The sequence below is a fragment of the Ursus arctos genome, unplaced genomic scaffold, assembly GCF_023065955.2.
Source record: "Ursus arctos isolate Adak ecotype North America unplaced genomic scaffold, UrsArc2.0 scaffold_1, whole genome shotgun sequence".
NCBI lineage: Eukaryota > Metazoa > Chordata > Mammalia > Carnivora > Ursidae > Ursus > Ursus arctos.
In genome coordinates this window covers 76,203,314-76,228,213 of record NW_026622763.1, presented here as the reverse complement: position 1 = coordinate 76,228,213, position 24,900 = coordinate 76,203,314, and the positions used below count along the sequence as shown (strand labels likewise).

Sequence of the window (24,900 nt, the reverse complement as noted above, 5' to 3'; positions counted from 1 at the left end):
CTTTGATCTCTTTTAGTTACTCTTTGAATGGACTATCTTTTTGTATTCTTTTCGCTTTCAGTTTGTGACTTTGGATCTCAAGTGAGTCTTTCGTAGACAGCGTATTGTTGGATCATGTGTTTTTATCTGTTCTGCAAAACTTTTGTCTTTTTGAAGAATTAATCCACTTATATTGATTGTAATTATTGATAAGGATTTCTATAGTTTTGCTATTTGTTTTCTATATATTTTATTGCTTTTTTGCTCCTCATTTCTGCATTACTTCTGCATTTAGTTGATTTTTTTTGGTGAAATGTTTACATTTATTTCTCATTTCCTTTTGTGTACATTCTGTAGCCGTGTGTGTGTGTGTGTGTGTGTGTGTGTGTGTGTGTTACTATTGGGGTTGTATTTAACATCTTAAAGTTATAACACTAATTTGAATTTATACTAACTTCAATAACATACAAAATTTCTACTTCTTTACTGGTCTATTTCCCACCCCTTTCAGTTGCTGATTGTATCTTTGTACATTGTGTGCTCCAAAACAAGCAAATTCTTTTAGTCTCTATGCAGTTGACATTGACAACAAAGTAAATGTCAAGGTTGGTAACTGTACATTACCTTGCTGTACAGTCATGACCATCTTTTTATGATACCAGGCATGGAAAATTCATAATTAAATTAACCTCAGCACCTCTTCACTGCATAGAAGATAAATGAAATAGGGGCGCCTGGGTGGCGCAGTTGTTAAGCGCCTGCCTTCGGCTCAGGGCATGATCCCGGCGTTCTGGGATTGAGCCCTACATTGGGCTCCTCCGCTAGGAGCCTGCTTCTTCCTCTCCCACTCCCCCTGCATGTGTTCCCTCTCTGGCTGGCTGTCTCTGTCAAATAAATAAATAAAATCTTTAAAAAAAAGAAGATAAATGAAATAGTCATCTAAAACCTTGAGCAGATGCTGCTTTCCTCCTAAGCTTCTTGTACAACTTAAAAAGTGTTTGCAAATAAATAAATGTGTTAGTTTCTTAAATTATGTAGAAAACAAAATGTGGACATATATGCCAAAGTTACAGTAATACTAGTTTTTACACTAATAGTTGGTTCTTTTTAATGTATTAGTCTCCTAAATCATGTAAAAGTGGTTATAAATCATTGTTAAGGTAATATTAGCTTTTATGACTACACATGTATTTACCTTTGCTGAGGCTTTTATTCCTTCATACAGCTTTGAATTAACTGTCTAGTGTCTTTATTTTACCTTATAGGAGTCCCTGGAGCATCTCTTGTAGTGCAGGTCTAGTAGTAGTGAACTCCCTCAACTTTTGTTTATTTGGGAATGTGTTCTTTTCTGTCTCACTTTTTTTTTTTTTATTGTTCACAGTAAAGAGTTTTATTTCATTAAAGACCCATGATGGTCTTTATTCAAGGATGTTTAGTTTCTAAAGCCCCAAACCAACATTTTTTTAAAATTTAAATTCAATTAATTAACATATAATGTATTATTAGTTTCAGAGGTAAAGGTCAGTGATTCATCAGTCTTATACCCAGTGCTCATTACATCATGTGCCCTCCTTAATGTCCATCACCCAGTTACCCCATTCCCCCACCCCTCTCCCCTCCAGCAACCCTCACTTTGTTTCTTACGATTAAGAGTCTCTTATGGTTTGTCTCCCTCTCTGGTTTCATCTTACTTCATTTTTTCCTCTCGTTCTCTATGATCCTCTGCCTTGTTTCTAAAATTCCACATATGAATGAGATCATATGATAATTGTCTGTCTCTGATTGACTTATTTCGCTTAGCCTAATACCTTGTAGTTCCATCCACATCATTGCAAATGGCAAGATTTCATTTTTTTCAATGGCTGAGTGGTATTTCATAGTATATATATCACATCTTCTTTATCCATTCATCTGTAGATGGACATCTGGGCTCTTTCCATAGTGGCTATTGTGAACTTGCTGGGTGCATGTGCCCCTTTGGATCACTACATTTATATCTTTGGGGTAAGTGCCCAGTAGTGCAAGTCCTGGGTCATAGGATAGCTCTATTTTCAACTTTTTGAGGAACCTTCATACTGTTTTTCAGAGTGGCTGCACCAGCTGGCATTCACATCAACAGTGTAAGAGGGATCCCCTTTCTCCACATCCTTACCAACATCCGTCATTTCCTGACTCGCTAATTTTATCCATTCTGACAGGTGTGAGGTTATATCTCATTGTGGTATTGATTTGTATTTCCCTGTTGCTGAGTGATGTTGAGCATTTTTTCGTGTGTCTGTTGGCTGTTTGTATGTCTTCTTTGGAGAAATGTCCATTCTTGTTTTCTGCCCATTTCTTGATTGGATTATTTATTGGGTTTGAATTTGATAAAATCTTTACAGATTTTGGATACTAGCCCTTTAGTATCCATTTGCTGCAAATACCTTCTCCCATTCTGTTGGTTGGCTTTTGATTTTGTCGACTGTTTCCTTTGCTGTGTAGAAGCTTTGTATCCTGATGAGTCCCAGTAGTTCATTTTTTGCCTTTGTTTCCTTTGCCTTTGTTTCCCTTTCCTTTGGAGATGTGTCTATGAAGAAGTTGCTGTGGCCAAGGTCACAGAGTTTGCTCCCTGTGTTCTCCTCTAGGATTTTGATGGATTCATGTCTCGCATTTAGGTCTTTCATCCATTTCAAGTCTGTTTTTGTGTATGGTGTAAGGAAATGGTCCAGTTTCATTCTTCTGCATGTGGCTTTCCAGTTTTCCCAGCACCATATGTTGAAGAGACTGTCTTTTTTCCATTGGGTATTGTTTCCTGCTTTGTCAACGATGAGTTGACTGTATAGTTGAGGGTCCATTTCTGGGTTCTCTATTCGTTCCATTGATTTTTGTGTCTGTTTTTGTGCCAGTACCATACTGTCTTGATGATTACAGCTTTGTCATAGAGCTTGAAGTCTGGGATTTTGGTGCCACCAGCTTTGGTTTCCTTTTTCTTTTTTTTTTAAGATTTTATTTATTATTTATTTGACAGCGATAGAGACAGCCAGCGAGAGAGGGAACACAAGCAGGGGGAGTGGGAGAGGAAGAAGCAGGCTCATAGCGGAGGAGCCTGATGTGGGGCTCGATCCCACAACGCCGGGATCACGCCCTGAGCCAAAGGCAGACGCTTAACCGCTGTGCCACCCAGGTGCCCCTTGGTTTTCTTTTTCAACATTCTTTTGGCTCTTCGGGGTCTTTTATGGTTCCATACAAATTTTAGAAGTATTTGTCCCAGCTCTGTGGTGGATGATATTTTGATAGGGATTGCATTGAATGTGTAGATTGCTCTAGGTAGCACAGACATTTTAACAATATTTGTTCTTCCAGTGCATGAGCATGGAATGTTTTTCCATCTTTGTGTCTTCTTCAGTTTCTTTCATGACTGTTCCATAGTTTTTTGAGTATCAATCCTTTGCCTCTTTGGTTAGGTTTATTCTTAGGTATCTTATGGTTTTTGGTGCAATTGTAAATGGGATTGACTCCTTAATTTCTCTTTCTTCTGTCTCATTGTTAGTGTGTAGAAATGCAACTGATTTCTGTGCATTGATTTTATATCCTGCCACTTGCTGAATTCCTATATGAGATCTAACAATTTTGGGGTGTATTCTTTTTGGGTTTTCCACAAGAGCGAGAGTTTAACTACTTCTTTGCCAACTTAGATGCCTTTTATTTCTTTTTGCTGTCTGATTGCTGAGGCCAGGACTTCTGGTACTGTGTAGAACAGCAGTGGTGATAGTGGACATCCCTGCTGTGTTCCTGGCCTTAGGGAAAAGCTCTCAGTTTTTCCGCATTGAGAATGATATTCACCGTGGGCTTTTTGTAGATGGCTTTTGTGTTATTGAGATATTTTCCCTCTATCCCTACACTGTGAAGAGTTTTAATCAAGAAAGGATGCTGTACTTTGTCAAATGCTTTTTCTGCATCTATTGAGAGGTTCATATTGTTCTTGTCCTTTCTTTTATTAATGTAGTGTATCTCATTGATTGATTTGCAGATGTTGAACCACCCTTGCAGCCCAGGAATAAATACTACTTGGTAGTAGTGAATAATCCTTTTAATATACTGTTGGATCCTATTGGCTAGTATCTTGTGAGAATTTTTGTATCCTTGTTCATCAGTGCTATTGGTCTCTAATTCTCCTTTTTGTTTGGGTCTTCGTCTAGTTTTGGGATTGAGGTAATGCTGGGGTCATAGGAAGAGTTTAGAAGTTTTCCTTCCATTTCTCTTTTTTGAAATAGCTTCAGAAGAATAGGTATTAGTTCTTTTTTAAATGTTTGGTAGAATTCCCCTGGGAAGCCATCTGGCCCTGGACTCTTGCTTGTTGGGAGATTTTTGATTACTGCTTCAATTTCCTTGCTGTTTATGGATCTGTTCAGGTTTTCTGTTTCTTCCTGTTTCAGTTTTGGTTGTTTATATGTCTTTAAGAATGCATCCATTTCTTCCAGATTGCCAAATTTGTTGGCATATAGTTGCTCATGATGTGTTCTTAAAATTGTTTGCATTTCTTCAGTGTTGGTTGTGATCTCCTCTTTCATTTATGATTTTATTTATTTGGGTCCTTTCTCTTTTCTTCTTGATAAGTCTGGCCAGGTGTTTATCGCTCTTATTAGTTTTTTCAAAGAACCAGCTCCTAGTTTCTTTGATCTGTTCTGCTGTTCTTTTGGTTTCTATTTCATTGATTTCTGCTGTAATCTTTATTAATTTTCTTCTCCTGCTGGATTTAGGCTTTATTTGCTGTTCTTTCTCCAGCTCCTGTAGGTGTAAGTTTAGGTTGTCTATTTGAGACCTTGTTTCTTGAGAAATGTTTGTATTGTATTGCTATATACTTCCCTCTTAGGGCTGCCTTTGCTGCATCCAAAGGTTTTGAACAGTTGTGTTTTCATTTCATTTACTTCCATGATTTTTAAAAATTCTTTAACTTTCTGGTTGACCCGTTCATTCTTTAATAGGATGCTCTTTAACCTCCCCTGTATTTCAGTTCTTTCCAAATTTCCTCTTGTGATCGAGTTCAAGTTTCAAAGCACTGTTGTCTGAAAATATGCGGGGAATGATCCCATTCTTTTTATACTGATAGAGACCTGATTTGTGACCCAATATGTTATCTATTCTGGAGAATGTTCCATGTGCGCTTGAGAAGAATCTGTACTCTGTTGCTTTTTGATGGAATGCTCTGAATGTATCTATGAAGTCCATCTGGTCCAGTGTGTCATTCAAAGCCCTTGTTTCCTGGTTGATCTTTCGCTTAGATGATCTGTCTGTTGCAATGAGGGGAATGTTAAAGTCCCCTACTATTATTGTATTATTATCAATGTGTTTCTTTAATTTTGTTGGTAATTGATTTATATGATCGGCTGCTCCCATGTTAAAGGCATAAATATTTACAATTGTTGGATCTTCTTGTTGAATAAGTCAGTTAATTATGATATAGTGTCGTTCCTCATCTCTTATTACAGTCTTTTTTTTTTTTTTAAGATTTTATTTATTTATTTGACAGAGAGAGAGAGAGACAGGCAGCGAGAGAGGGAACACAAGCAGGGGGAGTGGGAGAGGAAGAAGCAGGCTCCCAGCAGAGGAGCCTGATGTGGGGCTCAATCCCAGAATGCCGGGATCACGCCCTGAGCTGAAGGCAGACGCTTAACGACTGAGCCACCCAGGCACCCCTCCCCTTTTTTTTTTTTGATGGAGAGAGAGATAGCCAGCGAGAGAGGGAACACAAGCAGGGGGAGTGGGAGAGGAAGAAGCAGGCTCCCAGCAGAGGAGCCTGATGTGGGGCTCGACCCCAGAACGCCGGGATCACACCCTGAGCCAAAGGCAGATGCTTAATGACTGAGCTACCCAGGCGCCCCTCTTATTATAGTCTTTGGTTTAGTCTAATTTGTCTGATGTAAGGATTGCTACCCCAACTTTCTTTATGTTTTTTAACATGATAAATGGTTTTCCACCCCATCACTTTCAATCTGGAGGTATCTTTGGGTCTAAAATGAGTCTCTTGCAGACAGCATACCCATGGGTCTTGCTTTTTTTTATCCAATCTGATGCCCTATGTCTTTTGACTGGGGCATTTAGCCTATTTACATTTAGAGTTACCATTGAAAGAGGAATTTAGTGCCATTCTACTGCTTTTGAAGTCACCATTTCTGTATATTGTTTCTGTTCCCTCTAGTCTACGTTACTTTTGGGCTCTCTCTTCATTTAAAGGATCCCCTTTAATATTTCTTTCAGGGCTGATTTAGTGATCACGAATTCTTTTAGTTTCTGTTTGTCCTGTTTTCTCTCCTTCTATTTTTTTTTTTTTTAAAGGTTTTATTTATTTATTCATTTGACAGAGATAGAGACAGCCAGCGAGAGAGGGAACACAAGCAGGGGGAGTGGGAGAGGAAGAAGCAGGCTCACAGCAGAGGAGCCTGATGTGGGGCTAGATCCCACAACGCCGGGATCACGCCCTGAGCCGAAGGCAGACGCCCAACCACTGTGCCACCCAGGCGCCCCTTCTCCTTCTATTTTGAATGTCAGCCTTGGTGGGTAAAGTATTCTTGGCTGCATATTTTTCTCATTAGGACCCCTCCACCTAAATTTTTAAAGGATGTTTTTGCTGAATAGTTAGAGGATATTTACTGTATTCTAGATTGGTAGTTATTTTCTTTTGTCCTTGTAACTGTTATTCTTTTATGTCCTGGCTTCTTTTGTTTCTGTTGAGAAATTTGCTGTCAGTCTTACTGTTTCTTTGAAGGTGAACTAAATTTTTTCTTTGAATTTTCTCTTCCTCCACTTCTTCCTTTCATAGTTTGATTATGATATCGTAGGTATGGTTTTCTTTGAGTGTATTCTTCTTGGAGTTGGCAGAGTATCTTGAATCTCTGAATTGATTTCTTTCATCAGTTTTGTAAAATTCTGTTACTCTCTTTGAATATTGCTTATATCTGTTTCTTCTCTTATCTGGGACCTCAGTTTTGTATATATTAGACAATTTGAGCATGTCTTCAATTCCTCTTAAACCTCTCCTCCAACTTTCCCCCTACCTTCTACTCTTCTTTCTGTCTTCTTTCCTACTTTCTTTCTCCAGCTATAGTTTGGTATTTCTTACTGACTTATTCTTCTCATCTTATCGTCTGCTGTGTCCAGTTTGCTATAAAACCAATATATTGAGTCCTTAATTTCATATATTATGGTTTTAGTTCTAGAATGTACATTTAATTATTTTTATAGATCTTAATTCATCAGTGAAATTCTCCATCTCATCAGTTTTGTCCGTTTTCCCCTCTATTTTCTTTAGTATGTTATTCAGAATTATTTAAAATTGTTGTTCTTGTGCGTGAACTCTGTTATTGGATCATCTGTGGATCTAACTCTGTCTAGTTTCTCTTAATTATTGGTCATATATTTGTCACTTAGTGTATTTAGTAATTTTTTATTGTGTGCCAGACCTTATGTATGAAAGAACCATAGAGTCTCCAGACAGCGTTACCTTCCTGACAGGGTTCCCATGTTTTTTTCTGTTGCCCAAATGACTGAGGGGCTTATTTCTTCCAGTTTATCAGGAGTTGAGCTGTGTTAAAGTTTAATAAAAGTCCATTTTCTATCCTTTGCCCTGTTGGCTTTTTTTCCCCCTCTTTTTTAAATTGAGAACCTAGTGAATACCTGTTTCATTAACCCTGAAAGATTGTTGGAGACCCATCTCTTCAGTCATCCCTGTATAGCTTTCAAGACTGCCTGCTTACACTGCTTCAAAATCTGGCAATTGTCTTGGTGGCTCAGAATTCCCAAGGTACAAAAAGAGTTTCCTTGGGGTGCCTGGCTGGCTTCGTTGGTAGAGCATGAGACTCTTGATCCTCGGAGTTGAGTTCAAGCCCCATGGTGGGTGAAGAGATTACTTTAAAATATTAAAAAAAGAGAGAAAGTGAGTTCCCTTGACATCAACTGTCCCTTCCCAAAGTATAACCAGCTCCTGGTGTATCTTTCCAGAGGTATTATGTTAGTCCTTTTCAAGTTTTTTAACCCACTGCAGAACTCAGGAAATGAAAATCTCATGTGATAGTCAGAGCTAAGTCAGCTAAAGAGCTAAAAAGTCAGCTGCTATCGTTGTATTAGGAGGCCCTAACACACCTGTAATTTGAAAAACATCAGAGACTTTGCAAATGATAGTGTAACTTAACTCCCAAGAGAATTTTATTGTATTATTTGTATTTTTTTAAATCACATTTTGTTAATGAACATATTTTAAAATGTAATAATTTGGGAAGGTTTTAGATTTTAACGTGATACAGTTTTGAATCAAAGTGGTAGAGCATAATGTGGTCAGCAACTACTTGAAAATAGCTTTTACTTTATGAGGAAAGAAAAGGATTCTCTCTGATCAAAAAGCTTTTAATATGTTTTGTACCCAAATTTTATGTAATAGCATTTTTCTGTGTTCTTTTTAAAAATGATAAAATTTTCAGTTCTGTGAATCTCATCCAAAATGATTTTATAGCCATTGATACTTCTTATTTACGCTTGATGTTATATTGCATATTGAAATTTTAATGATTGTTTGCACATGCATGTATGAGAGTGATATCACTGTAACATGTTCCAAAAGTTGGATTCATAGAATTTTTTTTTTTTTAAAGATTTTATTTATTTATTCGACAGAGATAGAGACAGCCAGCGAGAAAGGGAACACAAGCAGAGGGAGTGGGAGAGGAAGAAGCAGGCTCATAGCAGAGGAGCCTGATGTGGGGCTCAATCCCACAACGCCAGGATCACGCCCTGAGCCGAAGGCAGACGCTTAACCGTGGTGCCACCCAGGCGCCCCGGATTCATAGAATTTTTGACTGAAAAAGACTTAATTTTATAGGTAATTCAAGTGAAGCTCCAGAATATTTAAGTTACCTACTCAAGGTCTTACAGATAATTAATGGGAAATTTGAAACTAAAAGTGAGACTCCTTTTCCCCAAATCTAATATTTTTTAAATTAGGTTTAATGATGGTACACAAGCTTATGGTGGTTATTACAGAAAGTTTTTAAATCCCTAATTATTTTTAAAAATAGGTAAATTGTGTTATAAATGTTTTATTAAAGTTCTTTTTATTACATTCTTAAGAATATTATCTCAGTCTCAGTATTTCATAGTTTCTAATTTTTATTTTTTATAGAGCTGGAAAATATTGAAGTCTCAACAAATGAATTCCACACTTGAATTCTGCCGCATTCCAGTGCCACCTCCTCCTTTAGAAAACTGATCTTAGAACAGAGGTAAAATTATGGAATTCAACTTTTTAAAGGATAAATGAGTTTTCCATACAGTTAGACGTGTTAGAATTTTTGGTTACCTTTGCTGGGTAGCTTCTATTTATTTAGCAGTTTTACCTAACAGACTTGAAATAATTGCATCTTAATTATTGCCTTTGAGTTTTACTTTTGAAAGTGTTTCCTTTTTAATAGTTGTGCTTTTTAACCTTGTTGCCCGATCTTTACAGTTATTGAATAATTGAACATAGTCAGCATAATCATATTATGTAACTACACTGAGATTATTGCTGTCCAATAGAATTTCTGTGATGATGTCCATGTTCTATGTCTGTGCTCTCCAGTATGGGAGACAATAGCTGCATATAGCTACTGAGCACTTGAAATATAGCTAGTGCAACTAAGAATTGAATCTTTAACTTTGTTTTATTTCCATTAATTTAAATTTATATAGCTACATGTAGCTAGTGGCTATCATATTGAATGGTGCAGCTCTAGGTTTTTTCTTAGAGAAGTTGGTATTTATAATAACCACAGGTCTTGAGTGCTGAAATTTCAGAATTATACCTGGATATATTTTCATAGTCGTTGGCCTAGTTTGATAATTTGCGGTAGTAAAACAATTTTTTACTATTTCATATGCTTCCCTGATAATTGTATAGCTTTGTTTATCCAGTAATGTTGGTCTACTAGAAACCTTTGAGAGCAGTTTTCATAATTAGTTTTTCTCACTCATATGTTAACTTGTTTAATCTTAAAAAAAAAAAAAAACCTTTGAAAAAATAAAATAAGATGAAAATAGGCAAACCATAAGAGACGCTGAACTCTAGGAGACATACTGAAGTTTGCTGGAGGGGAGGTGGGCGGGGTAAAGGTAATTGGGTGATGGGCATTAAGGAGGGCACTTTATGTAATGAGTACTGGGTGTTATATGCAACTGATGAATCACTAAATTCTACCTTGGTAACTAATAATAGACTATATATTAACTAAATTGAATTTAAGTAAAGAATTTTTACTTTGACATAGGTACTTATATTATCCCCTTTTTATAAATGAGGAATTTGAGGCCATAAATTAATAATATAATTAATAAGTTAACTTCCCTCAGTTAGTAGTTTGTAGGCCATGGAATTGGAATTCAAACTCAGGCAGTCTAGTGCCCATACTCTAACCATTAGGCTGTACTGCCTCTTATAATCTCATTCTCTATAAATTGACAGTTTCAAAAAAAAAAAAAAAAAAAAACCACATGCTTACTGTCAGGTAAGACACAATTTCTACCCATGTAGGCAGTGGATGAGTTCTGTGAGTTTGCTTCCTGGCAAGTAGTCATTCACTTCCTTTAGATCATGTTTCAGCAGTTTATTATTTTGCTTGTTATGTTGTATTCAGGGATTGCTAATAAAAGTTGCCATTACCATGGTCACCAAAAAGAGAATTCTTTTCTTTTTTTTTTTTTAAAGATTTTATTTATTTATTTGACAGAGATAGAGACAGCCAGTGAAAGAGGGAACACAAGCAGGGGGAGTGGGAGAGGAAGAAGCAGGCTCTTAGCGGAGAAGCCTGATGTGGGGCTCGATCCCAGAACGCTGGGATCACACCCTGAGCCGAAGGCAGACGCTTAACTGCTGTGCCACCCAGGCCCCCCCTAGAATTATTTTCTATGATATATTTTTTATTTTGTTAAATACTCTGAAAGTGAGGCAGTATGGCCTGAATTGAGCTGCAAGCTGAAATATTGGCTTGAATTTTGCTTTTAAGGTTTTAATTTTTTTTTTTTTTAAGTAATTTCTTGGCCCAACATGGGGCTCGAATTCATGACCCTGAGACTAAGTTGCATGCTCTACTGACTAAGCCAGCCAGGCACCTATTGATGTTTGCTTTTTTTTTTTTTTTTTTTTTTTTTAACGATTTTACTTATTTATTTGACAGTGATAGAGACAGCCAGTGAGAGAGGGAACACAAGCAGTGGGAGTGGTAGAGAAAGAAGTAGGCTCCCAGTGGAGGAGCCTGATGTGGGGCTCGATCCCAGGACTCTGGGATCACACCCTGAGCTGAAGGCAGATGCTTAATGACTGAGCCACCCAGGCATCCCTTGATGTTTGCTTTTAAATATAGTTTTTATATCCCAGGTAATGGATGGGTATAATATGCAGTAGAAAAAACCTTCAGAATTATATATTGTATGGCTAAGTCTTGCAGTACATTTATAACTATGTTCACAGGTACCTCTAGATACTAAGATACTGGGAATAGTTCAGAAATCCATATTTATAAATTTCTCTGTAACCATACTATTCTATTTTCAAATAAAGGTACTAAAATATATTTTTAGGATTTTAGATGTAGTAAGTAACTTATCCTTGTAGAAAACTGAACCCGAGAGAGTTTAAGTGATTTGTCCAAGGTCACATAAGCAGTGTGATTCATTGATTCAACAAATACAGATAAGTACCTGCCATAAGTCTGGATACCATTGTATGCTTGTTAGCTTTGAGTACATAGTGAACACTCAAATATGAGTGAAACAGAAATGGACCCTGTTTTCGTGTAACTTGCAATCTGATGGGGAAGGTAGACAATAAGTAATGAGTTCTAAGAAGCAAGGTACAAAATCCAAAACACTAGGAAGGAAATGAACATATTTGTTGGAATGGAAAATACTAGAAAAGGGAGAAAGGGATGGGATGCTGGTTAGATAAAGCGGTCAAGACTGGCCTGCTGAGACTAACAGGACTGGAAGAAGCCAGCTATAACAGTAGTAGGACAGCATTCTAGGCTGGAATAGTCTATACAGAATCCCTGGGGTAAAGGGGTACACGAAGCTAAGGAAAAACAGAAAGGAGCGTATGGCCAGGACATAGGAAGCTGTATGGGGAGTAGTATGAACTATAAGGGGCCAAGGTACATTTTTCAACTGGTGGTTTTAGAATAGGCATTAAATTAAAATCTTGAGTTTTGCCAGTTAAACTGTGTTACCTGTGTGGGTCATTCAACCTCTTTACACTTTAATTTTCTTGTCTATTATTTGGGAATAACAGAGGCTATATTATAGTATATAGTTTGAGGAAAATTAAGTATATAATATTTGTGGCAAACATTTATAACGGTTACTTTGTGATAAGAATTGTTCTAAGTACACAGTAATTGTATGAAATTAGTACTGTGCTGCTGTTATCCTTTTTGAAATGAGAGAAATGAGGCACAGAGGATTTAAGTATAGCTAGGAAGGGGATAAGAGGGCTTAAACATAGCTGTAGTAAGTGACCTTAAACTTAGACAGTCTGGTTCCAGTGTCCATGCTCAAAGTGTGTCCTGGGGATCCTTTGAGTGGGTTTGTGGGGTCAAAACAGTATTTGCTGCCTTCGTTGTCATTCTCTGATAAATACAGAGTGAAGGTTTTCAGCAACCAATTAAATGCAGAATTGTGAGATTTGCAAAATATGTAAAAGAATAAATACTACTTTTCTCACCAAATTTGTTTTTGTTATAGAAAAATAAAATTTCAATTTAAAACATTTATGTAAAAAATGTTATGTTAACATGTAAATGGGCTTATTATTTTTTAAATTAATTAATAGACTTTTTTTTTAAGATTTTATTTATTTATTGAGAGAGAGAACCCAAGTGGGGGGAAGAGGGAGAGGGAGAAGCAGACTTCTACTAAGCAGGGAGCCCAGTGCGGCACTCGGTCCCAGGACCCTGAGATGATGACCTGAGCCGAAGGCAGACGCTTAACCGACTGAGCCACCCAGGCACCCATTAATAGACTTTTTAAATGTAACAGTGAAAGGGGGTTCTAAGACGAAAAGTTGAGAACTGTTGCTCTAAGCCACTAGATTCTGCTGCCTTATTAAATCAGATAAAGTATAGAAAACAGCTGATACAATGTTTATACTCGATAGATTCACTGATAACTCACTTTTTCCTCACTTTTAAGGGTTTTTTTTTTTTCACCTATTAACATTTCTGAAGTCAGGTGCTTTGTAAAGAAGCTGTTCACTTCCAACTATATTTAATTTGGAAAAATAAAATTACTAAGCTTAATCACTTGGAAAATGTAGGCAGAAATCTTAGGTTTTATTATGACCAAAAATAAAACTGTCATTGTTAAAGGTGCTAAATAATTGAGTTCATGAGCCCAACTAAATCAATAGATGTTTGAGTGCCTGTTATGTGCCTCATACTTGAGAATACAGAACTTGTCCCTGTGAAGTACAGATTCTGGTGGGAAAGACAGAAAATAAAAAGTAAACAAATAAGATAATTACAGATTTTGCTAAATGCTATGAAGAAAGTGGACAGAATGGTAGGGGTTGGAAGGAGGAGGAACTTGGGGGAGCCAATTTTAGTATAGTAGGTATAGTATAGGGCTTCTCTGAGGGGGTGATGTTTGAACTGAGTCTAACCCAGACATATAGAGAGAGAGCTGGGAGAGTGTGCCATGTGGCTAGTATAAAGAACAAAGATGTCCAGAAACATAAAGGATGATTTAAAAGTCATATATGATTATATGGATAAGCTTATGTTTTTGTCCTTTAGTTGAACATTTTTTTGTTTTAATAAAGATTTGTTTCTCATTTTCTACTTAAATTTGTTAATAAATTACAGTCTTAAAATTAGTAGTATTATAGAGTTGAAGAAATATGGTGATGTTTGATTATAATTATGAACACCTCTGTCTTTCTGTATTTAAAGGTATTACCTTGCAGTCTTTTTTAAAATTTTTTATTTTAGTTAACATATAATGTGTTATTTGTTTCAGGGGTACAGGTCTGCGATTCATCAGGCAGTCATTTTAAGAATAGTATTGGTAGAAGCTTAAGTGATTTGATACACAAACTTGTGGTTATAGGAGAGATCAGATAGGAATTTAAAGTAAGAAATTTAACCTCAATGTGATACTTTTTTTTTTTTAACTGAAGGATTACTTGGGAAGCTTTTCAAAATACATATTCCAGGCCCTATATCAAATAGGGATTCTGATACAGGATATATTAGATTAAAAAGATTTGTGTTTCTTTTTGAAAATAATATTTGGGTTTCTTTTTCCTTTTAAAAGCACTTGTTCTTTGTAGAGAATTGGAAAAAAAATATTAATTGTAGTTACTTTTCCTTGCCTTTTTCTATACAATAGTAGCATGCATTTAAAAAAATCTTCTGATCCATTGTAGTTAGCAAAAAGAGAACTTACTAGTTTATAAATTTTTCCTAAAACATATAAATTTTGATTTAAATCATTTTCAGTATTTTAAATATTTGTGTTAAAAACTTGTTCATTTTGATTTTAAAGTGTTTATTTTGTGTACCAATAGCTAGTGAGAAAACATAATGGAAAAGAATCACAGTGGCAACAAAAATAGAAACTATACAGAAATTAACTTAATTGAAGGAATCAGCTCGATTGAAGTGTGTTGTTGTATATGAAGAAAAAAATAAAATTTATACTAAGACATATAGAAGAGAATTTTTAATAAAGAGCAGTGCTATGCTTCTGTATGGGGTAACTCAATGTTGTGAAGATGTCATTTGGAATTCATCTGTAAATTTAATTCCCATGAAGATGGAATGTAGGAAAGAAACTTATCAGTGTAATGCTAATATTCATTTGGAAGAATGAAGCAGGAAATAATAATGAAACATGTTCTTAGAAAAAGAATGTGAATGCTATATATATATATGCATGTATATGTGAATGATAGGACTTGTAGTATTTTTTACTAAGTCACAGTAATTAAAACATAGTCCCAGCACAAAATTAATGGGAAGAGTAGCTCAGAAATAGTTTCAAATGTATGTTAAGACTTTTAGTATATGATAAAAATAGCATTTCAAGTTACTGAGGAAAAAAATGGACATAAAATGTATTAGAACAATTGAGAACTATTGGGAGAAAAACCTTGTTAGATCCTTTTTTTTTTTTTTTTTTTAAGATTTTATTTATTTATTTGACAGAGAGACAGCGAGAGAGGGAGCCCAAGCAGAGGGAATGGGAGAGGGAGAATCTGCTGAGCAGGGAGCCCGATGTGGGGTTCAATTCCAGGACCCTGGGATCACAACCCGAGCTGAAAGCAGACGCTTAAGCAACCCGAGCCACCCAGGCACCCCATCATTGTTAGATCTTAATCTTATATCACATTCTGAAGTAACTTCCAGATTGTTTAAAGAGTAAACTATAAATGTGGTTTTTAATTTTAGAAGATTCACGCCTAATTAAATAAGCAGAGTGGTTTTTAAAATACTAAAAAACATATTCTGATACCTTTTTGCCATGTCTCTTTCAAGTACATCACAGCATTTTGTGTATTAAATCTTTAATGTTTTGGCAATAGGTACTCACTTGAATGTTCTTAATACTATTTTCATTATCCTTGTCTTAAAAGTCATGTATATCATATTAATAAACATAGGAAAATTAAAGGTTTTATGTTTAGATTTATTTAAATTAGATATTTTTATGCTGAGGTATTAGCTTTATAAGTAGAGCAGCAAGAAATTATTCTGTATATATGACAATCATATGCTTTGAAAATATATGATGGATTATGGTTTTGAGAGTTTATTTATATTTAGATATGCTATCAATAATATTTCTATCTTGTGACCTTAAAATTTCAAATCCAATATTTAGAATTTATACTATAGAAAAGAACAACAGAAATGTATAACTGTGTATAAAGATGTTCATTGCTGCATTTTTTTGTAATATAGAAAATTGAAAATCTGTGTCTTGGTAATTTATTAAACAAATAAGTTTTTGTATTAATTATACTATAGCTGTTAAAAGGAGATAGCTCTATAGGTCTTTCATATTTTTAGCAATTGAAAAAAGCATGTTGAAGAATACTATATATGATGAACACATGACTATATTTAAACTGTATACACACATATATGAACATGCATATACGTAACTATATATCTGGAAGGAAAATACATACCAGGGGCGCCTGGGTGGCACAGCGGTTAAGTGTCTGCCTTCGGCTCAGGGCGTGATCCCGGCGTTATGGGATCGAGCCCCACATGAGGCTCCTCTGCTATAAGCCTGCTTCTTCCTCTCCCACTCCCCCTGCTTGTGTTCCCTCTCTCGCTGGCTGTCTCTGTCTCTGTCAAATAAATAAATAAAATCTTTAAAAAAAAAAGAAAATACATACCAAATGGTTGATTCTGTTTAATCTTCGTGGGTGTGGTAAATAGTTGGACTAAGTTCCTTTTGTTTTAAAATAGGTATATATTTATAATATTTTAACATTTAAAAATAGAATATCAACCACTAATTCATATTTGTAGCTAAATACATTTGTAAAATTATAGAGATAACAGTTGATATACAGACAAGAAATAGCTTTTTAACTGTCCATTAAATAAAAAATAAAAAATCAGTTGAAATCCAGTGATCAAGATACAGGAGTTTATTTTTAAAGTTCCGTTTTATTTATTGGAAATAAGTCCTTTCTGTCACCACTACAATGAAATTATGCTTTTCTTCCTTACATGATAATAAATTTATCAGAAGTATTTGCCTCCTTTTCTGGAGCACTTTTCAAAGAGTATGTAAAATTCTATTTTTCCTCTTAATCTTGTGGTCCACTGAGCTCATTAGAAATAATGAGGTGATAGAAGAGACGTTATAAATTATGTTAACAAAACAACCGCTTTTGTTCATACCTTCATGAGAGACTTGAGAGGAATAGAGATGTTAGAGGGAGATCAAGATATTAGAACTTATCCCTAAAAAAATTATTTCCTGAGAAACTAATGTAGGTTTTGCTTTACTATACTATATTTGAAGCTTAATAAAAATGTAACCTAGCTTTCTTATTTTCCAGGTACTTTGTAAGTAAAAAACATTTTTATTGTCAGTAGCTGTTCAGGTGTTTTAATTTCCATAGACTGGGTAGGCAAGCCTGGAAGGTTTTTAGTCTTCATACTATTGGGAAATTTGTAGCTAGCTCTGAAAAGGGATACCAGTCCTTTCTCTACATTGTAGCCAGGTGAGCTTTTCAAACCTTGAATCTTACTGCTCATCTGTTTAAAATCCTTACTCCTTTCCACACTTAAATGCAGACTACAAATTCCCATTTATACGACTTGGGCCATGCCTACCTTTCTACCCTCAACTCTTGTCCCTTGCTTTCTGTGTGCCTGGTCACTTGGATCTTCTCTCAGATTCTATAACTTCCTATGTTTTCTTCTTGTGACAGGGCCTGTATACAGGCCATTCCCTCTTTCTAGAATGTTCTTTTCCCAGTTCCTTAATTCTGTTGATCTTTGTTACCTCAACTTACCTTAGAGAAGTCTTTTTTGATTTCTTCATCAATATTAGGTTCCTTTTATTACACTTTTGTGTGTCTTTTCTTACTATTCCTCATCTCTTTGCAGAAATGTGTTTAGTCTCCTGCACTAGATAAATGATCTGTTATATAGTGAAACTACATCTGGTTTTATTTATCATTGTATTTCCAGCTGTTAGCATAATGGCTGTTAGAGGTGGTGTTTAAAAAATATTTATGGAATGAATCAATGAATTTCTCACTGAATCTTGCCTTTGCTTTTTAATCCGTTACCTCCTTGAGTTCTGAGAAATATTCAGAGGCAGCTACCTTAGGATATTTAGACAATTGTTCATAAAATTTTTTTTATTGAGGTATAATTTGCATAGAGTAAGAAGCACATTAATCATAGTTACATCATGGAATACATTTTTAGGTGAAGACTAGGTTTCAAAAAGTATTTAGTACCAACCACTTAATTGGTATAAAAGAAAAAAAGGAATTCTGACATTGATTTGAACAATCATTACAGTAAATGTAGGAACCATACAAAATGACTTCTTTGAAGGGCATTATCATTGGGTGTATGCTTGTGCTCTGTTTTGTGAAGTTATTTTTAAGAGTCTCATTTCTTCAGCAAGAGTTTAGAACTTGGGTGCCCATGTCTATTAATAAGGCTTTAGTTGATTTGAACTCACCGAAATTGTTTGCAAAATTGAGTATGTATAGGTATGGCATTTTTCTTTTTATGTAATGTTCATTAATCCTTTTTTTCTTAAAGTTTATAATGGAACATTTCAAACTTATAACAAAGTGATGATAATAGTGTAATGAAACTTGTGTACCGGTTATTCAGCTTGAACGGTTATCAATTCATGGCCAATCGTATTTCATCTATCTCTAATTCATTTTCCTTGTTTGGTTCTCCCTGCCCTGCCCTGATTATTTTAAGGCAAATCCTACACATTATTTCACCAGTAAATATGTCCATATGTAACTCTGAGAGACAAGTGGTATTGAAAAACAAAAATAAAACACACCTAACTATAACACCATTATCAAATATAAAAACAGCCTAATAATTCCTTAATTTAATATCATCAAATAACCAGTCACGTTCAGCTCTTTCCAGTTGTGTCATGTTCTTTTTGTTTGAATCAGAGTCCAAAAGAGATTCATATTTGGCTATTGATTTTTTTAATCTCTTTTAATCTTTAGGTTTCCCTACTATCTCTTTTTTCTCTTGCAATTTATTTTGACTAAATTCATCAGTCTATCTTAACAGCATTTGCTACTTGAAAATAAGGGACATGTCTTACTCCTCTTGTAGTCCTTCCTTATGTAGTACTTGGTGTAGTGCATTATATAGAGACATTAAAGAATCCTTTTGGAATTGAAGGGGAGAATTAGAAAATCTGATTCCTTTTATTTTGGTAGAAATTTAGTGTGAAATTTGACATATTCTTAGGAAATATTATCTTTTTAATAAAGAAACTTTTATTTCACTTGCTTTGAAGATGTTTCCTTCCCCCTCAAAGAAGTTCTTTATTTCTTCTAGTTCTTACCTTTTGAGCCTTTAAATCTAATTAAAAACCAAGGCCTTTTAATTGTACTTCCTCACTTTAAAAATAATACATGCTTATTTTTATTTTTTCTATAATTCAAAGTTACATAATTAGAATATCCTCAATATTCCTTCTCTCAGAGGTAGACACTCTAGTTCAGTATATATGTGCTTCCAGGCTTTTTTCACATTTTATATAGTTTTTTAATGGAATTATAGTTTACATAATTGTACAAGTTGCTTTTTCTACTTGGACATCTTTCCATTATAGAAAACATAAATCTACCTTCTTCAAAGGCCTTATTTGAATAGTACATACACATTTATAGTCAGTTTGCTGAATATGTGACCCTTGATTTCTAGCTTTTCTTTCTTTGAAATTTATAACCTGTCACATGGTTTGTTCTCTGATATGTAACTTATTCCAGTTGTATATTTGGTAAAAGCTCTAAGTGTAGACGTCATTTTCCTTGGGTAATGTGCAGTTTGATTTCACTAAACTTGTTTTTGCTGCTTTGAAATATAATTGTTGAGGAAAATATTAAAGTATTAGGGAAACAGTTTTTAAACGTACCACTAAAAATAGAATTTATTTCCTAAATATAAATTTGTTTTAATTGAGCTCTAGTCTAAAAATAAGGCTTCTTATCTGAAATATATACTAAGTTAGTTTCTTTGTGAAAAGTGCATATTGTTTACCTTTAGCAGTTTCTTTATATAATGCTATCCTCAAGTTCAGTGCTTTTTTCTTTCAGAGATAAAAGAGGAATAGAGGGTAGAAGATGCTGGGATCTGAACGTGCTGTTGTGGAAGAATGGTTATCAGAATTCAAGGTAAATTGGATTGGGGATAAGAATGTGTCATATGATTCTATATGTCAGTAATTCAAACAGTGACTGTTCTATGGAGAAACTGAAACAAATGTTATGCTATGAAGTGGAAATGGCAGAATATGAAATAATGTGTTTCTATACTTGTAACTCTTTAAAAAGGCGCTAAGGTGAATAATAACCAGAAAGTAATACGTAAAAATGAAAGTAGTTGTTAGGATTGATGAGGGGATGTATGAATTTTTAAATACATTCAATAAAAGGGGAAGCTTCCAAGCTTTAATAAGGCACAGACATAGGATTTGTGCCTTATATTTTTATTTCCTGTAATTAAAAATCACCCATTGATTTGATTTAAAACTATATTATTTCTGAATACTATTGAAATAAATGTTATATAAACATAAAATGCAAGAATTAAAATATATCCTGTACTTATTTTTTTTAGAGTAGATTAGTTTAAGGTGACCTTTTTCAGCAAATCTTGGTATAATGTGTGATTTTTAATCATTTTTCATGGTTGAGTAGTTTGAAGAACTGTATACTATAACATTCTAACTTAATTTGTTTTATTAACTGTCATGGTTATTTCTTGTATTATTCTTACTTTTCTTAGTTGACTCTATCATAAATCTTTTCAAGAGGAACTCAGGTAAAATAAATTTCCTGACTTCCCAAATATTAAGTTTGCTTTTGATTTCCTTGGATGTTTCTTTTAGGCATTACCTGACACTCAGATCACCAATTATGCAGCAACTTTACACCGGAAAAAAACACTGGTACCAGCCCTCTATAAAGTTATTCAAGACTCGAATAATGAGGTAGGAAAGTTTATAAGAAAAATAATTTCAACATAGTAAGATGAAATATGTGTACTAAAACACATATGTAAGTTTTGTAGTTTTCCCTTCTCTTTTTAAAAATCCTTCTTGTGGGACTGGAAAACTTTCTTTCTGCTGTGTTTCATTCTGGTAGTTGCTTTGGCTTTCCCTTTGCCCTCCCTCTTATTATTTTAAATGTTTTGACCAGATTTGTTTCTGTTCAGGACTGTATTGTTTTGATTCTTGATTTGAGTGACCATCATCTCAATAGATTACTTTTTTAATTTGAAACTTTTCTCTGCTTCTTGTTGGAATGTTTTCTTTTCTGGAATCCAAATTTTAGCCATACACTGATTTCAGATTTTTAAAATTTTAAGTATTACTTGCAGTTACTCTATTGACGATACGGAACTGTGTATATTACTCTAATCATTGTACGCAAAGTGGTGACATGAAATGATGCTGCTCACAAATTTAGCTTGAAAAAAGCACTATTTAGCATAAGTAGTCAAGATCAATAAACTTAGAAAAAGAGTTTCCTGTTATTCAGCTTTGCGATAGAAGGGGGAAAATGCAGCTATTTTATCTATATGTTAATTTATGCAAAATACACACATTATCTTTCCATTAACACAATAGTATGACATATAGTTATCACCACTGGATTCGTGTATGCTTTAAAATGAAAATGAAAGGAACACACAGGAAAGTAGCTTCTTATCTTCCCAGATACAGCCTCCAAGAGTGCCTCTGCTGTGTACTGGAGTGAGTTTGAAGAAGTTCAGGTAATCCTCTCCTAACCAGCAGCTTAATTTAAAGTGCATCTTAATTTTTGTCCTATCACTAAAAACTTGCTTATTGACATCTTTCTTTCCTGTCTCCTAAACTTGGATTGCCTCTCAGTTAGGCATGCATCTGTTGCTATTTGTAGCAGCAATTGCAGGATTCATTTGCTTCTTTTTCTCTTGCTGTGTATTTATGAATGTTTTATAACTTTAGGGGTGTGTGTGTGTGTGTGTGTGTGTGTATATATATATATATATATATATATATACACATATCCATTTTGGTTAGGAGTTTTCAAAATTCTGTTTGAATAATGAATGTGTGTATTTCTTACCCCGTGTTTTGCACTGTCTTAACATTTAAGCTTTGCTTATTAAAATTTGTTTTATGCTTTCTCTTTAGATTGTAAGCTCCTCACGGGCAGTGATCATATATTCTGTATTTGTTACTTCCCTAGAATATGTCTTGTCATGTACATGATGAACATTCAATAAATATTAAGAAGAATAGTAAGACAGAAAATCACATTCTGAAATGTTATCGTTTTCATTAGGACTCACAAGTATATAAAAGGATTGGTTTCCTTTTTTCCTTTATACTTTCAAAGCTATGACATTTTAAAAAGTTATTCACATTACTTTATACTGTAATACTTCATAATGTTCATGTGTACCTTGTCATGCCTAGAACTGGCAAAAATTATAGCTTGAGAGATTCAAGCTCAGCAGCAGTCACTGTAATCATCCAGTTGTCAGAGCAGATCTGTCTTTCCATCTTTTCTCTTGTCAGGTCATAAAGTTCTAACCATGTGGTCATATTTCAGAAAAGCAGAATGTTTAGCTCTACAGTATCTCAGGCTAATTCTGGACTTCGGTCCTAGAAGGAAGCCCCTTTCAGTCCTGATTTTGTTATATTCTGAAACACAACTGTTTTATTTAGTCAACAGGACATTTTTCAGAAAATTGTCACATGCCATATACAATATTAATTGAAACTTAGGACAGTCTTACGAACAGTTTTGCTTTAAAGACCTTAAAAGTTCTTCAGAAAGTGTATTTCCTACTTTGGTATTACATATCATGGCCAACCTGTACTGCAGCTGAAGCTTTAATCTCTAGAGCAACATATTGCTTAATTTTTCTCCTTTTTGTTCCAGATCCTTTGGACACTCTAGCAGTTCTATTTCAAGGAACTCTCCATCTAGTCTATTAATCCTATCACTTTTTCATGATTTGGTTGCCTTTCTTTCTTCCCTCACATACCTCACTTCTGTCTTCACCCAGCTAAATTTTCATAGTACATCATAGTCTCTTTCCTTGCAAACATTCTTAGCTCCTTTGCTTCTCATTCCGTTAGTTCTTATTCTTCGGGAAAATCTCTACACTGGATAAAACCCAGCCGTTCATCTTCATGCTTATACCTGAGCAGCTGAACATACTTGGAGAAATCAGCTGCAACAACAATTTTGTTGACTTTCTCTGCTTTATCTCTTACTTATTTTTTGAGAGAGAGAGAGAGAGAGAGAGAGAGAGAGAATCAGAAGCAGACTCCAGCTCAGCAGAGAGCCCACCGCGGGGCAGATACGGGGCCCATGACCTGAGCTGAAATCAAGACTCAGATGCTTAACCATCTGAGCCACCCAGGCACCCCTAGTCCTGCATTTAAAGTGCAGAAAGTCAGGGGTGCCTGGGTGGCTCAGTCAGTTAAGTGTCCCAACTCTTGATTTTGGTTAAAGTCATTATCTCAGGGTCCTGGGATCAAGTCCCATATTGGGCTCCGTGCTCAGCGGTGAGCCTGCTTGAGGATTCTCTCTTTCCATTTCCCTCTCTCTAAAATAAATCTTTTTTTAAAAAAATGCAGAACTAAAAATCTCAGTCACATAGTACTGTCTTTCAGTCTTGCTTTACTTTCCTGGTACACTGTCCCCACTGTGGATTTTACACATTCCCTTTCCTCATTAGTCTTACCCTCCTTTCCCTCATCTTCAGCTTGCTTTCTATGTCATTAAAAAAGAAGAAGGTAATTGGGATCTCTCTTATTTTCCCATTCATATCTACCACTTACCAGCTTCTCCACCTACATTCTCCTGCCTCTTCTGTTGTGGTAGATGAAGTGTCCCAGGTTGTAGCAAAGGCTGTCTTCCACTTAGGCCTGGATCACATCTTCTCTAGCCACCTCAAAGATTGTTCCTGCAATTATACCTTCTCTTTCCTTTATCATTGATTTCTGACCAAAAGTTATTGGATTACCAGCTACTCCTCCTCCCCCTTTAAAAAAAAAAAAAGCAGAGTAAAAATTTTGGCAACCCTGTATTTCTTTGCTATGCCTAATTAAAATGTAGTCTCATACATGCCACTCTGGTTCTTGGTACTGAGGAAGGGAACTTAAGGTCTTTATGACAGAACCAAATTGTAATTGGGGCACTTGGCTGACTCAGTCGGTAGGGTGTGTGACTCTTGATCTTGGGGTCATGAGTTTGAGCCCCACATGTGGTGTAGAGTTTACTTAAAATAAAAACTAACAAAAAAGAAAGAAAGAAACAAATTGTAATTGTACCATGGCCAGTAAATTATAGAGACAGCAATTTTGGCGTTTCACTAAAGAGAAAAATAGATTTGAAATACAGATATATATTTTTAATAAATGCATTTATGAGAGCAGTAATGTTTAATTCCCCAAAAGAGCTGACTGTTTTGGTCAGTACTTTAAAAGATGCCAGCAGTTGACTATTTTCAGAAGTTTATTACTTCATTATTGACACTGTGTAATATACTAATTGTAATTAAACAATCCTCACCTCCTACCCTCCACCTTCATTCTAGTATAAGAAACGTGGTATAGTGGGAGCATCAACTTGGTGTCAGAAGACCTGGATTTTAAGTGTCTTCTTCCACTGCTTCTGTGACTTTGGGCAAATTGTCTGATTGGTCTAGATTTCTGTGTAAGGGGAAAATTGGAATTTTTTTAAAGATTTTAAATATTATTGGGGTGCCTGGCTGGCTCAGTTGGAAGAACATGTGACTCTTGATGGGGCTGTAAGTTCAAGTCCTACGTTGGGTGTAGGGATTACTTAAAAATAAAAAAAGCTTAAAAAATGCTATTGTAGTTATTTCAAATAAAGGTCTTAGTAGTTACTAGACACTAGGGTGTGTGTATGTGTAAATCTTTTTTTTTTTTTTAGCTTTCCTTAAGAGCTAAGCTTAACTCATCTAAATATATTAACTGTATGATTAACATTGGATTTGTTGACTTTTAATTTACAATTGTGAAAGTAGTGACTTTTTCTAGAACGTTAGATTATTACAGACATATATAACTACATTCAAGCAGATTTCCAAATGTATATGCATTATTTAATCATTCAGAATAGAGGTAAGCATATAAATACTGAATGATTCA

At 35.0% G+C, this 24,900-nt stretch overlaps 1 protein-coding gene across 14 annotated transcripts in view; it reads left to right on the top strand.

Annotated features, from left to right (window-relative positions):
- The window catches only part of HYCC2 (hyccin PI4KA lipid kinase complex subunit 2), an 84,092-nt gene that overhangs the window by 15,573 nt on the left and 43,619 nt on the right, over positions 1-24,900 (top strand). For 10 of the 14 annotated variants that reach the window (XM_026492193.4, XM_026492197.4, XM_048214565.2 and 7 more), the window contains 3 exons: positions 9,131-9,230; positions 19,820-19,897; positions 20,614-20,715. In XM_026492193.4, the coding sequence (XP_026347978.1) occupies positions 19,847-19,897; positions 20,614-20,715 (153 nt within the window). In that variant the 5' untranslated portion in view covers positions 9,131-9,230; positions 19,820-19,846. Of the gene's footprint in view, positions 1-6,325; positions 6,513-8,613; positions 8,831-9,130; positions 9,231-19,819; positions 19,898-20,613; positions 20,716-21,444; positions 21,501-24,900 lie in introns of those variants that run through there. The other 4 variants (XM_057303904.1, XM_044381302.3, XM_044381301.3 and 1 more) reach the window with 4 other exon arrangements.